Here is an 18308-nt window from a genome sequence, read left to right as displayed (position 1 = left end):
GCGACCTACTGTGGCAACCTCCGTGGCCCCCCGCTCTCATCCCCGGGCTTAAAATGCTTTTGTGCTGCGTCGTCCCCCCACTTTAATAACTCAGTCAGTCAGTCAAATTACTTTATTCGATAACTTAATATCATAAAAGGACATGGTACAGTGGTGAGCAATAAAGCAATTATTTCAGGTTAGAAATCCTTATAATTGAAAAGTTTAAAAGTTAAAAGTTCATACTATACATATTGTGCATATTTTAAAACATACATAAATATAGTCTTAAAAACCTTATAGAATCTACAATAAAATTATACTCTACAATAAAACCATTTTCCAAACAGAGAAATATACTATTCAGGGCTACTTAGGGTCAGTGGTGGCATAATGCTCTTGTTCCCGATACGGATAGCAGCAACCAGGAAACTAACAACATGAAACATTATTCGAGGTGAATTAAGTTGTTGTAAATACAGCAGTGCTGGCCTAACCTGTGAGAATCCCGCCTCCCTCAAAATTGGAAACAAAAACTTCCTTCTGCAATCCTGATAACGATAACAGAACATAAAGAAGTGTAGGGTATCCTGTACTGAGAAGTTGTCACATTTACAGGGATCAGCCCGTTCAGGAGTACACCAGGTTGGGAAAAAGCCCAAAGAAAAATGTATCTGGTTAAACCGGAATCTAATTAGAAGATACCAATGGTATGGGTTGTTCACTGTAATCAGATATGGTTCGGGCCTAGACAGCTGACTAAGGCATAGTTAGCTCTTGCCAATGGTTTCGTCAATTTAGTCTCCTCTCGCTCTAGTGATAGTATATTCAACAGGGCAGTTTTTGTCAGAGCGATGTCCTTTCTTGTTGTAGTTTCAGGTGAAGAAAAAAGGACCAAACACCCTATTATTTGGAAACCAGATATTATATAAGACAGCCATGGAATTTTGTTGGCATTATCCAGAGCCATGCAATTTTTCAAAATGGTATGATTAAGGGAGATTTCTTTATTTAACCAGATTTTTTGCCAATATATCAGTGGTGCTATTTCAATTTGATCTGTAAAAAATCCAACCCGCAATTCAGTGTGGATGGAAAAGGTGAGGGTACACTGTGGGACGGTTAGAACTCCTCTCAAGAATTTATTCTCTATTGTCTGCATTTTAACATGAGAGGTATGGCCCCAAATCTGACAACCATACATGGCAACCGCCAGACATTTGGCTTTGTAGCCCCTAGCTTTTTTGTGAACCCCATTAGTGCTGAAACGGTCCTTGCAAATACCGTACTGAGACTATTGGTTTGTGGGCGCCAACTTCCCTTTTCGTCAAAGACGACTCCCAAATAAGGGAATGTAGGTACCCTGCAGAGCGCTTCCCCACTACAGAGAAAGGTTTTAATTTTAGTTTTATGATTTACCTTCCCTGCGATCATAACCGGGGACTTTTTGACTTTTATCTTTAAATCCAGGTTCTCCATAAAGCTTACAAAGGCATCTAACAGCCTTTGCAGCCAAACCCCGGTGCGGGCCAGGAGGACAGCATCATCCGCGTAAAGGAGAACTGGTATAATAACCAGTTCCCCTATACGTGGGGTATCCAATGAAACCTCCCCCATTTGTGACTCCAGGGCATTTATATATAAAGTAAACAATAGGGGAGCCAAAATACACCCAAGGCTAACCCCCCTTTCTGACCTAAAGTGTCTAGTGCATCGCCCCTCAGTATTGACTCTAATTGAAGCTGAGAGGCCAGAGTGCAAATCTGCTAAAAAATGCACTAGAGGTTGATCAATTCCCATGTTTAAAAGTGTGTGCCAAAGCTTTGACCTATTTACGAGGTCAAAAGCAGAGGAGAGGTCCATGAACCCCATGTATAATGACCCCTCCTTGGCTACCGTGTACTTACTGAGTAAGAGATGAAGGTTTAAACACTGATTAATAGTACTCCGTTTCGATCTAAAACCATATTGTGCCTTAGACAGTACCCCTCTCTCTTCCAGCCACTCGCTCAGTCTATGCAGGACTACACGGCCCAACACCTTAACTGATGAATCAATTAAAGAAATAGATCTATAACAGGAGGGGTCATGTCTAGCACCTTTTTTAAAAACCAGAATAATGATCGATGTGGCCCACGAGGCTGGGAGACTATTTGGCCCTACCGAGTTGAAGACATTGGTTAAAATTTTAGACCAAAGGTTTGGGGCAGCTCTAAACAAATCAGCCGGGACCCCATCGGGTCCAGGGGCCTTATTCTTAGACATTTCCCCTACTGCCCTCTCCACTTCACAAACCTCAAAAGTCAACGGGGACAAGACATTTTCGGGCAGATTAGGTTCGGATCTTTGTCCATTAACAGGAAGTCTATATATGTTTTCAAAATGGGCTATCCAAACCTCATCCATAATGTTACAGTTCAAAGGGGAATAGTCATCATTTGTGAACAGTGGCTGATTAACAGTGGCCCAAAATTTCCCACTGTCTTTCAGAATTTCAGGTGCCAAAAGTTTTGTCCAGGCTTCATCCCGCAGCTCCCGTTTTCTTGCAGTTAGTGCTTGTTTATATGCAAGTCTACGGTTTGCTATAAGCCCCCTGTCCCTGGGGGTTGCCTTCAAAGCATTAAGGAGGGCAGCATGTGACTGTGAACAACTTTTATCAAACAATCTTTTGCCAGTCTGGGGTTTCTGTTTCCCTTTAATAAGTAGTCTTTGGTTTATTTGTACACAGATGTTGTTAAATGCGTTAATAATGTCAGGGCCTTGTGACTCGGCATCCAGACAAGTATTTACCTCTACCTCTACTTTAGATAAAATCTCAGATAAAAGGGTCTCCGGAACCACTTTAGCCCATTTTAGTCTTCTCCCCTGATCCTTTAGGGACACCTCCCTCACAGCCTTTTGTGATGTGGGCCTAAAGGATAAGGGATCACCTGGTAGCAATACAATTATCACAGGGTTGTGGTCACTATAGTTGGAAACCTCTGTGAAATAATTAAAACGTGAGATAACATAAATGATGTTAAAAATATATAGTCAATGATTATACCATTGTCTTTCCCCTTAAACGTCGGGGTCCTATTTTTATCCTCCCCACAACCCGACTCATAGAGGTTCCAGTTTTCTAGAAAGTTCCAGATCCTCACCCTGCTTAGAATGTTCAAAATGAGACGGTGCAGAGAACGGTGGACCCTCATACGCCTTACTCCCACAAAAGTTATCACAGGGGTGGATATTAAAGTCCCCCATCAATAGGATCTCAAAAGAACTTGACTTCAAACTATAAGTTAAAAGGAATTGTTCTAACAAATCTAAGTTGTTACCAGATTCCATAGAATTATAAAAGTTTATAAATAAAACTTTCCTAGTGTCGGAGACTGAAAGTTCCACTACTAAGCAATTATGATATCCTGCATCAAGTTGCAATAGCGAGCCCTTTAACTTTAGGGAGAACAAACTAATCAGCCATCCCTTCGCTCTCCCCGCAATACTCCGTCTTGCTGGGATACTGAACTGGCAGTAACCATACAGGGAAAAACAATTTAGGGGATCTCAGGTCTCTTGAAGGGATATTACATCAAATGTTTTTAAGAACTCCTCCCAGATTACATCTCCCATTTTGGCCCTTAAACCAGCTACATTCCAGCTCATGATTCTGCAGGATAAAGCAGGAATCCCCTCTATGGGTACCTGTCCCAGGGTGTTACTCAGTCAATCGTTCCCATCCATTCCTGAGAGTGGAGAGAAACGATTCCCCAGTGTACACCCCAGAACATTAGGAGTCTCAATATTTGTATTTACGACCCTAAGTGGGTTCCCACCTTCTAACGTGGACTGTAAACAACCATTTACATTATTATGGGGTACCGGTGCTCTGACCTCAGGGACAACAGGGTACCGTACCCTAGTTTGAGGGGGTGGGTAAAAGTAGCCAAGGGGAAGAGGCCTAATGCCCGTGTTTAACAGGTCAAAACCATCCTGAAAAAGGCAGTCTGCCATGTGTCGGGTTTTGAAATTAATCACCACACAATCCCCTTCAAGCGATTTTCTTTGTGGGCCAACCCTACCTACTCTTATAACCATATTTATACTGGCAGCTATGTCTATGTCCCCACTAGAGTAATTATTGCACCAAGTTTTAGTTCTTTCCATTAACTCTTGAGTGCTTTCACTCCCGTTCTTCTTCAGCGGGGGAACGCCTGTTAACAAAGCCACTAAAGGGGCAGCTTGGGGCGGGAGGTGTAGTTTGGACTGACATTGCAACTCAGCAGAATCCTTACCACAGTGCTGTGGGCCTGCCAGGATAGGCCTATGATGTTTTACTACATTACTGCCCCCAGAGAGGGAGGACCTAACATACTCATCAGGAACCGGCACAACTGGGGCAGTATTAACAACAGGTACATGTACTAATTGGTGATGTATAACCACTTCACTGCTCATGACGAGCTCAGCTCGTCATGAGGCACAGTGGAGCTGTGCTCATGACGAGCTCAGCTCGTCATGAACAATGGGATTCTAGTAGAATTAGCACAGGAGGGGAAAACCATTAGCAGCCAAGGTGTTAATTGGAGTAACATTAAATCTGTTCACACTTTGCCCTGAGTTCCCTGGATGCAGAGTCTGTGGTGGTGGTGTTCTTTCGAAAAGCCCACGATACTCTTGGACAAGTGTCCAAGGCATCGCATCTCTTTAGCAGTCCAGCTACACACGTGTTTAATACATCAATAATATCTTTAGCGATGCTGGTCAATGCCGTTTCTAGGTGCAAATTTATGAGCCCTTCAGTTTTGTACTAAGTCTGTTGACCAGTTCATCCTCCATGTCCTCCGGTAATTTGTTGATGTACTTAGTCTTTCTATTGCACTTCTTCGTTTGCCTGCCCCCCTGGCCCAGTTGAGTTGATGAGTTTTGTGTGTTCTCCTGGGTTAGCAAGAGTCTGACTGGGTTGTGGTCACTATAGGTCAAATGGATCCACTGTTACCAGCGATGCATGACTAGGGCCCGGCTGGGGTACAGGTTGTATGTCTATAGACTCTTGTGTGACCCCTCCTGGGTGTGACAAGCCTCTTCAGTTACCGATAAAGTAATGCCAAGTTCTTTTTCAGCATTCGCGATTTCTTCTGTAATCACTCCCACGGCTGATGTCAAATATGATATTATAGTATCTGCTTTTTGTGGTATCTTTGTTTTCTTATTCTCTTGGCCCCCATTACTAAGTTGTTTGAGCTTACCCATAGTTGAATCTTAGGGGGGTCCCACGTAGCGGGGCCTATAACTTTTTATATAGAGGATGGGGGCGGGGCAAAGCGGGGGCCTCGAGAAGCTAAGAGGAGGCTGGAGGCGGGAGGCGGGGCCGTCCGCTCGCCCACAGGTGTGGTGTTCCTGGAGGGTCCTGGTACGTGGAGTCCTCCCCTGGGCTGCTGGCGCGGTTCACCTTGGTCCTGTGGAGGGTGAGGACAGAGTGACCCCCTGCTGCTGCCCACACAATGTTCCAGGCCCCCACGCAACAACTACTTCCTCGAGCGACTCATTCGGAGGATGATGTTTCTCTGGCGACCTCCCGGATGGCTGTGGCCCTTTCTTGTGTGATGATGTGGGGCTCTGGTTTTGTGTGCACCACTGGGAAGCGTCTTCGGCCGACCCTCTGCCATCCTCCCTGGGACGGACCCTGGGATAGCTTAGTGGCGTTGAGTCCTCGTCAGTTCTATGTCCAGCAGTGCACAGGTGTCTTTGAGTGATCTCCTTCGTGCGCAGGAAGTCAGTGACTACCTTGAATGCTTTCCGCTTTTGTAGGGTAACGGAGGAGAGGTCCTGATAGAGGGCTACAGGATGGGCCCGGAATCGGAGGGGCTGCCTCCGCCGAGCTTCTCTGAGGATCCGTTCTTTGAGCGGAAAGTCAGGCAGGAAGGCCAGGATGTCTGGGGGGGGGGGGGTTGGCAGGTGAGCGTCTCGAAAGCCCCACTCTGTGAACCATGTCTATTCTGATCTCAAAGTCGGTTGATTCTTCCAAGATGTCTCGAAACAGGGCCTGTAGGTAGCCGGTGATGTCCGCCCCCTCCTCCTTGAGAGGGACCCCCCGGATCCGGATGTTGTTCCGACGGGACCGGTTTTCCAAGTCCTCTGCGAGTGCCTGCAGGTCCAGTTGCTGGTCCTTCAGACGTACGACCTCTTGCTGCAACTGTTCAATCTCGTCGCTCCTGGCCTGATCTGCTTCCTCAATTGTGACCACGCGCTCTCCTAGGCCGTCCACTTCCCGCCTTATCTCCCTGACCTCCCCGGCCACTTCTTGTTTCAGAGTCCGGAAATCTTCACGGAGGGAATTAAACAAGGACTCCAGGAAGAACTTGGTAATGGGCACTTCATCCCCAGTGGTGTCGTGTGTGGTTTTGTGACCTTGGGGAAGGGCAGCCCTTTGTCGTTCTTTGGTGGGCACTGAGGGTATGGTCCCCCTTCTTCCTTAGGCCGCCCATTTTGTGTTCAACAGGTTCTTGGGTTCGACCCGTATTTCAGCTCTAGTCTGCCCGGGTCACTCTCATGAACTGGCGCCGTCGTCAATCTCAGTCCCTTCCCTGTGATCCGGGGGGTCGTGTCACTTCTCTGGCCCAGGGAACCACGCTGCAACCCCTTCCACTTTTTCTACTATCTGGGACCTGGCTGCTCATCCCTCTTCTGTCGCACGGTGAGGTCTGTGAGCCCCGTGGACAGCTCTGCTTGGACCCCCTAGCTGGACCCCGGCGGGGAAGCCACCCCTGGTGGACTCCCTCGAGTCTGGCCGACAACCTGTCCTGCTGCGCCTCTGCAACCCCTACTTCTGCTGCTCCTGTCGTCCCTGCGCTGGTGTGTCTATGGCCCTTCAGGTGCTTGCGCTGTCTGGACTTGGTGGAGACCTGTCAAATGTCAGCTGGGCCCCTAGCGATGACACCTGACCACCGGAGTCTGTCGAAGTCTCAGGGCCCTCCCGGGCTCTCTTCCAGCGGTGATACTTTAAATCCTATTCAACAAGGTACGATAAAAACATAGAATAAAAGTGAGTGTAGTCTGCTTACATAAACATAGGGCAGGTACGCTTTGGTTTAGAAATAATAATAAAAAGTTTTTTTCCTACCAGGGTTTTTTATACAGACCAGCTCTCGAGTTTTATTAGGAAAAAGAACAAGCATTATTATCAACTTTTGGATTTAGGTGAAAGCTACCAGAGCACTCCCCCAGAGGTATACAATATATGTAGCGATTTAGTTAGGTCTCAAAGACAGGCTAGTATGCGGAGTCATTGTGTAACGAATGGTTCCTATCCCAATATTGAATCAGGTTAGTTCTACAAGGTAGGGACGACACCTAGGGATATTCGTCTGGAATGTAGTTGGTACATTACCGATTGAATTATGTGACCAGAAACCATACATTACAGTCTATACGTTTTTTAGTGACAATGTTTTAAGTAGTAGTGATATTATGTGTATAAAGAGTAAGGTGGAAATTCCCTTATGAATTGTTGAAATGTATTATATATAATTGTTGAAATGCCTTAAATCATTTTTATAGCAGTGTAATGACAAAGGACATGAAATCTAGCTGTAACACACATTGGTATATATATATATATATATATATATATATATATATATATATATATATATATATATATATATAATACTATAATACTAGCTAGATGTTGGTAGTATGTCATTGCAACTATGTTTACAGCACAATCATTTCAAGGTTTTAAAGAAGTCTTTTATATACTTGTTTACACAGGGTATAATAATCAAAAATACCACAAAGAAAAAGTGAATGTATTTGTTGTCTTGATAAAGATGGAATATACAGACATCCATCGGAACGCGTCAACGCACTTCTGTACATAATCCCAAGGACAAGATAGACCTGCAGATACAAATAACAGTCTCTGTATCCAGGCTAATCTTGTTGGTACTATTCCTAGAGATATGTCGTACTAAAAGACAAAGCGTTTTGTCTATTGTCGTTCTTTTCCCTATACATTAGGGTTCTCTGTGGTACAGGTGTTGTATGATTTTATGTCATGTCCTGCTTTGATGAATTTTATTGTTTTTAAATCATGTTGAATTGAATTGTTGTGTTTAGATGTATTTCTCTTGTCATAAAAATAGTGTTTTAATAAGAATTGTATATACAAAATAAAAAAACTATTTTGCACTGCATGTCAATGTGTTAGTCAGTGTCTGATCTTGCCAGGGATCGTGAGTTGGATCCTTCGAACTATACTTATGTGTATAATTCTAGACACGAACTATACCACTGATAGGACTTTTTTTTATTTATGTGTACCATGGGATAATTTTTTTTCCACAATTATTAACAGACAGGGACCTGGCATACTAAAGATAATACTTGATATATGGGACATCCATGGCAAAAGGTTGGCGCAGGCATGCAGGAGCTAATTCTTGGTGTGGGACACCCATGGTGAAATGTTCATTCTAGCACAGTGGAGGTGATTGTTGGCATAAAGGAGAATAGTTATGGCATATTGGGGTAGAGAGGGGCATGACAAAATTCTGGACCTATCAGACAAGGAGTACATTTTGACATAAAGGTCACCCATGGTATATGGCTAACATTATTAGCAAAACTCAGGGACTGGCATATATGTAATTGTTGGCATAAAGGAGCACCCATTGCATATAGGGGGCACCCATGCAAATCGTTGGCTCTCGCACAATGTAGGATATTTTGACATACAGGGGCACTAATGGTACATTTTGAAAATCAGGGGGTGCACTCCTGTGGAACGTTAGGGTTTATTGTCTTTGCATTCCATGAAAGAACGGACATGTGTAACCAGTGCCCTTTCATAGACCATGTCTTTTTGGCAGATTTATGAGCAAAGTTTGCTCTAAAACATCCTATTTAGCCAATTTTCTCAAAATGTTCTTGTGGGGAGAATACCTTACCCTTGAATCCATTCAAAAGAGCTCTGGTTAATTCGCTTTGCTCAATACAATTTAGGGCAAGTATTGTATTCTACCCGACCACTTTCAGAGATTATGTCAGCACCTTAATATAGGTATATCCAAAGAGAAATTTGTTTGGTACTTTTATATTAATTACACAGTGATGTCAATTATTGTGATATCATCTGGGTTACGGTCTAGTGATATCACTTCCTAGAAAGATTCAGGTTTAACGGTCATATTATGTCACTTCATTTGATTTCAATCAGGTAAAAGGATGAGCAATGTCACTGCTGCTACCCCTGGCCTTTTAGTAATTCGAAGTCCATGCTCGGCAGGTAAGAAAATGAAGTCTGCCCACAATGAGTTAAGAAAGTGTTATCCACACCTTGGTAAATTTTAATGTGCAATTGCCCCACCCAATGAACAACTTTTGAGGAGTTTCCGCTTGTGAAGAGCATGTTCATTAAACAGTAGTTCCAAGATCAGGATAGAATTTTGAGGCAAGTTTCAGGGTATTTTCTTTTTTAAGAAAGGGTGTGGCGTTGGTATCTCAACCATAATTTAAATACATTTACAGAAAACGGGTTTAAATAACAGAAGCCCGTGTTGAAACAATGTCGTTTATTCAGATATGCACTATAAGAATTACTTGTGAGGGAGGAGCTACGTCAGCAAGCAAGATGGCTGCTTAAGCTCCCGGCTCCGCCGACCTCCGTAACCCGCCACGATATCCTGTACGCTATCCTGACTTTACGCCCGGTCTCTGTGTGCGTGAACTGATCCACACTCCGATGGTGAAATCCGGATACTTTTATCAGCTTGTTTGATGAAGTTCCATCGAGTTGAAGTTTGCGGCTTACACCAGCGGTGAAGCAGGGGCCTGGAGTACTTTGACAGCCGGGCTGTAGTGCAACAACATCGGCCAGAAGGAGTGGGCTGGGTCCGGTCAACCGGAGTAGAGGCCTTAATTCGGCCCGAAATTGACAGCGATCGTTTCCATCGCTCAGCGTCGACCGAGGGGTGAGTCAGCTTGCTGCCGGCAGCGAGTGGGGATCCGGTCCCGCGGCCCAGTCTCTCGGTCTCCGGGGTTCGTGGTTCGTGGTTCGGGGTCTCTGACCTGCGGCCTTCACCGGGTTGACCGCGGTTGCGGACGGAGACTGGTCACCCCTCGCAAATTGCACTTTCGTGGTCTTGCCTGTCCCCCCCCGAAGATGCCAGATTCACCCGGGAGGTGATTGCGACCGATGTCGGGCATGCAACTATGAATCGAGCGGTGCATGAACCATCATTGAGGTCGATACTATCAGAACTTCGCTCACATGTGGACACTTTGGTGAGCAAATTGGACAAGCGCCTATCCGCGATGCTCCGGACGGAACCGGGCCTGGCCCTATCGTTGGAACTGGAGTCTACAGCCACTCAGACCGCGGTCATTTTGATTCCATGCGAGGGCCCCGTGAGGAGACAGGCACTGGAACCATCGGATGGTCCCCTGGGAGATTGTGTTCTCGAGGATCTCATGATCTTGCTGAACCTTCCACCACCACCGGCTTTGGAGATAACATCAGGCGCGCCCCCCCCCCCCCCGGAGACTTTTGTTTGTGACTCTCTATTCCCTTTGTGGTCATCTTCTCCTTTCCTGGTGACGCTGCGACTCCTGTGCAAGACACATTGGAACTGTTCAACTAGGAGGGAGAGTTCATCTGCGTCTACAGTTCCTGTGGACTCACTGCCTGCCGGTAGCCATGGACTGCTTTCTGATGACTCTCTGCCTCTTTATTGCTTCTTCTTTGGCCTTTGGGTCTCGCTGGGAGGGGCTCGCGTGCTGGTTCGGAGGGGCCAAGGTTGAGATCGACTGGATCGGGAATGGTTGGCATGGCGATTATACATGTTGGACTTGTAATTGTTTGCTCTGAGAGGCTGGGCGGTGTTACACGGTACCCTCTACTTTCATTTATATTGTCGTTTTAAACTTGTCTTTATAATGATAGGGGGTGGCTGTCTCGGGCAGGGGTCTAAAGGGGCCGGGAGCCAACACGGAAATGCCCTACTCTGTTTCTTCTCCTACCTTTGGGGTTTTAGTTATTAGGGGCGACAGGCACGCTGCTAGTGGGGTCAGGCTATAGCCATTTGCAGGGGTGCAGGGTTGGAGGGGGGGGTTTTATTTTGCCGTTTTTATTTTCTATGGCCTTTCTTTCTTTCTTCCTTTCCCCTTTTTAAGGATCAGTATTGCTATGAATCATCTAGACTCTTATTGTGTGCTCATATTTTGTGCTGATGTTCTAATGATATCCTGACTTTTGGGTGGGTGGGCTCGGAATGCCAGAGCAAGATGGAATGTGTCTTTTGTTATCTTTCGTACAGGTCTTAATGCTCTGGTGCCACTTTTCTATTATAGTGGTTAAATCATGCAAATCCTGTTTTTACCCGGTCCCCCGCATTCTGTTGATTGTATAGCACCTGATCCTCTCATATAAAATATAAAATGGAACCTCTATCTCATCCTGTACCCTTCTGTGCATTCCTAAAAACAATTCTTATCCTGAATCGCTGCCGGACCTCGGGATTGTCGGCTGATGAGCCGTTTTGTACAGTGATCATGGGGATTTTAATTTCTTAGCGGCCGGCCCCCGTGGTTGTAGGCCCATACTTGTATTTTTATTGAATGCTACAATAAAGGTTTAAAAAAAAAAAAAAAAGAATTACTTGTGACATGCTGTAACTTATGTAGCATTTTTAAATCCACAAATACAATACAAAATCCATAATTTAAATAAAAAATGAGCACTGGGTGAATACTTTACCTCACATTCTGGCATTCCAATTAAATGACAGCCTTGAAAAGCAGCCACTGCCTGTGGTAATGCCGAAGGATCTGCCAGCCCTGCGGAGCGAAACCAATTTTCATCAAAAGAGCAATCAGTTAAAGGATTAAACGTGCATCCCTTTCTCATGGCAACCAGGTAAAGCGTCAAAATGCTCGTTTTCAGATGTCATTGACTTATTTACGACGACCTCCTTAGAGCCCAAGGAAATACATATTCAGTTAAAACAATGCGTTACTGCCTACATCCAGTGCAAATATCCAACCCCTACATTCTAGAGGCACACCAGCTTTTCTAGAGAAGCCCTGCAGAGAACAGGAGAATTTCAAGTTCTTGATAAAGTGCGGAGGACTTTGAAGCGAAAAGAACAGAAGTAGCAGGCAGGAAACGTCATCAAGATAACTATCTATCAATCAAATGGATTTGGCCATAACATTTGAGAGAATGAGAGAAAAGAATAGGTATAACAGTAAAGGTGTAAAAAAAGAAAAAAAAAGAAAAAGAAAAAAAAAGAAAAAGAAAAAGAAAAAAAGAAAAAGCCCATAATCTATATCTGGGTTCTCCAATGTCGGTCCTGACAGCCCGGATCCATGTCAGATTTTTAGGATATCCACATTTAGGTTTAAAGTATTTTATTGAAGCAGGGTAAGATAGGAAACAACAGGGCAAGAAAAAGATAAACCACAGGAGCCGCACATTCAATGCGTACAATACAGTAGATACAGCAAAGCAGTTACATCTCTTCAATAGGCACCATTCGACTCAGGAACACAGCTTGTGCGCCTGTGGTCACAAACAAACAACGGGGGGAGGGGGGGGGGTGGAAAGAGGAATAGGGGGAGGGGAGAGGAAGAAAAAAGAAAGAGGGGGGGAAAAAGAAAGGGGGGGGGGGGAAAAGGGAAGGGTGGGGAATCATCCCCGCTCCAAAAACCTACTTAACCATCAAAACCCCCAAAACTACCACACCCCAACCCACCCCCTGTACTGTGCCATAACCTTCTGCTCTCCCCTCATAGCGACCCTCCAGTAATCCCCGCTATGCAATGCCAACCCCGACCAATCAGACAGGCGGATCCGGTGGCGGCGTCAGCCGTAACAACCTAAGATATCTAGGACAGGTGATCTCCCGAAACTCAGAACACAAAAGACTATGGAAGGGCGCCCACAGTTCCTCAAAAGCATCAGTATCCCCCAGGGCCACTAAGGACATCTTTTCCATGCCAAGGACATGCCACAATCTATGCAGCCAGCCGACAACAGTGGGGAGTGTGGTGGAGCGCCAGTGTATGAGAATGTTTTGCACCGCTGACCCCAGAGCAATTGCAATCTGTCTGCCCCTCCTAGACCTGAGGGGATACATCAACCCATTCGGTAAACCCAGTAAAACGTAGGCAGGGAACCTCGGCAGCTCTATCTCAAAGCATTTGTCTACCTCACCCAGGACCTCCTCCCAGTAAGAAGCCAAAAGGGGGCATTCCCACAGTATGTGTGTTAGCGTGCCAGTATTGCCACAGTTGCGCCAGCATGTCCCTGGTATTGCCCTATCCATCTCATGTAACTTCTCCGGAGTGCGGTACCAGTAGGTCGAGATTTTGGTGAGGGTCTCCGTGAGCCCCGTGTGATAGGCCGAGTGGCGTGAGCGGTAGGAGATATGGTCCCATTCCGTGTGACTCAACACTCGTCCGAGCTCCCGTTCCCATCGCTCCCGACCGGGATTGTGAATATGAAAGGGGGGGGGGCTGCAACATTTTATACAAATCTGAGATCAGTTTAGCGTCCGATGTGCGGGTGATTAACCAACGCTCGTACACCGTGATCTCCCGATCTGCCGTATCGCGCACTTGGGGTTGCAATGCCCAGTGGCACGCCTGCATATATCTCATACGCTCCGCCTCTGGGAGGCCGTAGTCCTGCTGCAAGTCCTGGAAGGGGACGACCCCCTCGGGCCGTATAGATGATACAAAGTGCAGCAGCGGGCCGCCCGCCAGCGATCGTAAGCACTGTGCTCCGTGCCGGGACCGAAGTCCGGATTGCCAATGAGCGGCGTAAAGGGAGAGGGAAAAGTAGTAAGCTCATTCCTAACAGCCACTGAGTCCCACGCCCGAAGCGGGACACGCGTCACGAAAGATGCGTAAAGGTTAGGGGGTCGATGAGCCCGCTTCAAGAATGGGACCTCCTGTAATGTCCTGCCCGCCACCGCTTGATCCTGGAACAGCCAGTGTTTGTCTGACTCCCATCGGCTCCATTCCACCAAATAGCGGAGTTGGGCGGCCTGGAAATATTTCCGTAAGTCCGGTATCCCCAGCCCCCCAGATTCGGGCGCCAGCGTCGCGATGCTCCTCTTGATCCGTGGTCTACGGCCCTGCCACACGAACCGTGCAATGGCCGCCTGGGTCTCCGCAAGCCTCCCTGTGGGGGGCTGGAGCGGCAACGCCCTAAACAGGTATAGCACCTGAGGCAGGAGGGTCATCTTCACTGCGGCCACCCTACCTAGCAACGACAACGTGCCCTTATCCCACCGACCTAGTTCCTCTCTGATTTTCGTGCTCAAAGCCGCATAATTGGCCGTGACCATCGCCGGGAGGGAGGGCGCCAACAGGATCCCTAAATACGGAATCCGGTCCTTGGACCAGCTCAGAGGGTAAAGTCTCTGTAGTTCCGCCCTGGTGGCACTAGCGAGCGAAATGTCGAGGGCGGCAGATTTCCCGAGGTTCACCTTAAAGCCCGCCACCTCGGCAAAGAGGTCCAGTTCTGCAATGCAAGCCGGCAGTGACCTCCGCGGGTCATCGAGCGTCAGAATGACGTCATCTGCGTACAGGCTAATCGCATGATGAAATTCGCCCATCTTAACACCAACGATGTCGGGGTTCTGCCGAACCCTTTGAGCAAACGGCTCCATGTAAAGGGCAAAGAGCAAAGGAGATAGTGGGCACCCCTGTCGCGTACCCCGTTCTATGGCAAAGGGCCAGGAGCTACCTCCGTTCACTCGGACCACCGCGGACGGGGACCGGTAGCAGTTGAAAATCAGATGACGGAACTTCTCGCCTATCCCGAACTTGCCCAAGACCTTCTCTAGGTAGGGCCAGTGCACCCTGTCGAAAGCCTTCTCCGCGTCTATGGAGAGGAGCATCCTTTCCCCGGGGATCCTGGAGGCCTTCTCAAGAATATGAGTCACCCTCTTTGTGTTGTCCATTGTTTGCCTGCCAGGCACGAAGCCCGCTTGATCCGAGTCAACCATGCCCGGGAGATGAAGTGCCAGGCGTGCTGCTAATATACTGGTGAATACTTTCAAGTCCGTGTTCAGAAACGAGATAGGACGGTAGGATCCACAGGCGGTCCTGTCCTTGCCCGGTTTCGGGATCACTGAGACCGTGGCCTGAAGAAATTCGGGGGGAATGGCACCCGGCTCCGCGAAGGTGTTGAAAAGGCGGGTCAGCAAAGGCGCCAGCTCCTGACAGAAGGTCTTATAAAACAGAGGGATAAAGCCATCCGGTCCCGGAGCCTTGCCCGGTTTGAGCCGGGATATCGCCGTGACCACCTCCTCGATACGAATGTCTCGTTCCAGATACCGAGCCTGATCCGGCGTTAACGACGGGAGCGGTACCGACTCCAGATATTCCGCCTCCGCTTTGGCGGAGGGGGCCTCACCAGTGTAGAGGTCTGCGTAGAATCTACGGAAGACGTCCGCAATTTGCTCATCTGCCGTGACAGAACCTCCGGTCGGGTCAGCCAGCTCCTTCACTCGGTGCTGTTGGTGCTGCACCCTAAGCTTATTGGCCAAGAGCCGCCCGCATCTATCGCCGCCGGTGTAATACTTGTGCTTCAGACGAAGTATCGCGTACTCCGCCCGGTCCGTGTCCAGGGCCGCCAAGAGTTTCCTGGCAGCTTTCAGCTGTCCCCAGACCCTGGGGGCCCCCGTTCTATGATGAACCTGCTCCAGCTCCCGCACCTGCCGGGTGAGCTCATCCCTCTTGAGCTGTCGATCCTTGTTCTCCGCCGAGGAGATAGCTATGAATTCGCCCCGGAGCACAGCCTTCAGGGCTGCCCACTGCGTCGCGCGAGAGGTATCGCCATTATCGTTCACGCTTTGGAAGTCCACAATGGCCGCGCGGATCTGGTCCACTGTCAACCGTCTGTGCAATAGCGTGTCCCGAAGCCGCCAGACCCCTCTCGGCCGAGCCACCGGGGGCAGATTGAAAGTACCCTCCACTGGCGCGTGGTCGGAAAGAGAGAGGACCCCCATATCAGCGTTCGAGGCCAAAGCGAGCATCGGACCCGACACAAGTAGATGGTCCAGTCGCGCATAGGACTTGTGTGCATGTGAAAAGTAGGAGTACGCGCGGGTAGTGGGGTGGAGGTGGCGCCACATGTCATGCATGTCCAGCTCCACAAGTCGAGTGCGAATTGAGCCCGAGAGCTCACCCAACTGGTGGCGCCGCTGCACAGACCTGTCCATAGCCGCGTCGAAAACTAGATTCAAATCTCCCCCCAGCACTATGTGCCTATCAGAGGTGGACGCTACATCTTCCAGTGCCCTATGCAAAAATTGATCCTGGTGGTCATTGGGGCCGTAGATAGAGCCGACAGTCAGTACTAAACCCCCCCACCCTGATCCTATATGCCAAAAGCCTCCCCTTCTGCTCCGCCACTTTGTGTAAGATCTCCCCCCTGAACCCCCTAGAGAACAGGAGCGCCACCCCTGCCGTTTTAGAGGCGCTAGAGGAGAAAAGCTGCGTAGGGAATTTGGGGGTACGCATTCTGGAACAGTCTTTAGCCAGCAGATGGGTCTCTTGCAGCAGGCAAACATCGGCCTGGGAGTTCTCCAACAGAGACAATACCGCCCGCCTTTTAACCGGATTATTCAACCCTTTCACATTTAGAGAGACCACTTTAAGAGCCATCAAGGAGGGGAATCATTGGAGCACACACAGATAGGCAAAGCCCAGCAAGCAAACATAGAGGCCATCTCACGAAGCCTCAACGCACAGCAACCACGGATATCTCTATGGCACAGTACAGTCCCCCGACCCCAACACCCCACAACTAGAAGAACACCCCCCTCCCCTTGGAACCCCAACCGCCCGAATCCATACCACCCCCAACTACCTACCCCCTCACTAGCCCCCAAACTCAAAACATCCCCCCGCCGTTCCCGTTCCCACTCCCCGCTTCTCGAACTTTGCAAAGAAGACATTGTCCCAGTCCGGTCCGTATCGGACAAGGCCGTGGAAAGTCAGTCTAGTGGACGTCCAGCCACCACCTCCTGCACTCGCCATCCTGCCCCACCCTCCCCCAGAACCCCCGCACCTGCAATAAGAAAGGCTAGTGCAGACTCCCCCCGGAGTAAATTCAGGCCGTCAGGGCCACTTCGCCAGTCGCCGCCACTCTGGAGGCCTCCTGGATGGCGGCCGCCATGTCCGCCCGAATCGTGGGCGATCCCGGTCGCTCCGGCGTTGGGGAGCGCCCTCCCCCTGCGTGCTGCCAGCCGTCTCGAGTGCTTCGCCTGCGGCCGGGCGCAGGGGTGTCCGTATCAGATGCAGTGAGGCCCAACACCGCGCAAACGTCCTGGAGGGACCGGAGCTGGTGCAGTGTCCCGTTCCACCTAAAAATCAGGCGGAAAGGGTGACCCCAAGAGTACTGCGTCCCCTGCTCCCGGAGGAAGTCCGTGGCGATTTTGAAGGATTTTCTCTTCTGCAGCGTGACCGTAGATAAATCCTGATACAGGGCCACCGGGTGGTCTCGGAATCGGAAAGGCTGCTGTCTCCGCGCCTCGCGGAGGATCCGCTCCTTCAGGGGGAAGTCCGGCAAGAAGGCCAGGATGTCCGGGGGGGGTGCTGTGGCTCTGCGGGGGCGACCCACCCGGTGCGCCCTGTCGATGCGGACCTGAAAGTCTTCCGACTCCCCCAGAATTGCACGGAAGAGGCCCTCCAAGTAAGCCGTCACGTTCTCACCCTCCTCGCCGGATGGAACGCCACGGACCCTGATGTTATTCCGCCTGGATCGATTTTCGAGGTCCTCGGCGTGGGCCTGCAGCTCAATCTGTTGTTCCCGCAGCCGCAGGACCTCCTGCTGCAGATGGGTGATCTCCTCGTCTCTGGAGTGACCCGCCTCCTCCACGGTGTTGACCCGCTCTCCCAGGGAGTCCACCTCTCTCCGCACCTCGCGGACCTCCCCGGCCACCTCTTGCTTCAACGTTTGAAAGTCCTCCCGCAAGGAGCTGAAGAGTGACTCAAGGAATGATCGTGTCACCGGGGGTTCTCCGCCTTCAGCGCCCCTGGTCGGGGCCGGGTTGATTCCCTCCGCTACGCAAGGCACCGCGCCCCAACATGTCCGGCAAAGTCCGATCACCCCTTCTTTGTCCCCTAGCGTTCGACATCTTGGCTGCACAGGGGGCGTCGGTGGACGACGCTCGGCAAAAGAGATCAACAGGGCCAGAGCAGCTACACACCGGTCAGGGAACACCGCCACACAGAGATCCCGAGCAGGGCCGAGCAGCCGGGCCGGAGTCCACAAAATGGCCGCCCGTTACTATCAATAGGCCAACGCCCAAGGAGTGAGGCCTACCTCC

At 49.2% G+C, this 18308-nt stretch overlaps 1 protein-coding gene across 2 annotated transcripts in view; it reads right to left on the bottom strand.

Moving 5' to 3' along the window:
- The window catches only part of WRNIP1 (WRN helicase interacting protein 1), a 488996-nt gene that overhangs the window by 58946 nt on the left and 411742 nt on the right, over positions 1–18308 (bottom strand). For both annotated transcript variants that reach the window (XM_086965069.1, XM_086965070.1), the window contains one exon: positions 11720–11799. In XM_086965069.1, coding sequence (XP_086821195.1) covers positions 11720–11799 — 80 coding nt within the window. The remainder of the gene's footprint in view (positions 1–11719; positions 11800–18308) is intronic.

This window comes from Lissotriton vulgaris, chromosome 4_1 (assembly GCF_964263255.1).
Source record: "Lissotriton vulgaris chromosome 4_1, aLisVul1.2, whole genome shotgun sequence".
In the NCBI taxonomy this organism is placed as follows: Eukaryota; Metazoa; Chordata; class Amphibia; order Caudata; family Salamandridae; genus Lissotriton; species Lissotriton vulgaris.
Note: the sequence above shows the minus strand (reverse complement) of the source record. Positions and strands in the feature narration are given on the sequence as shown.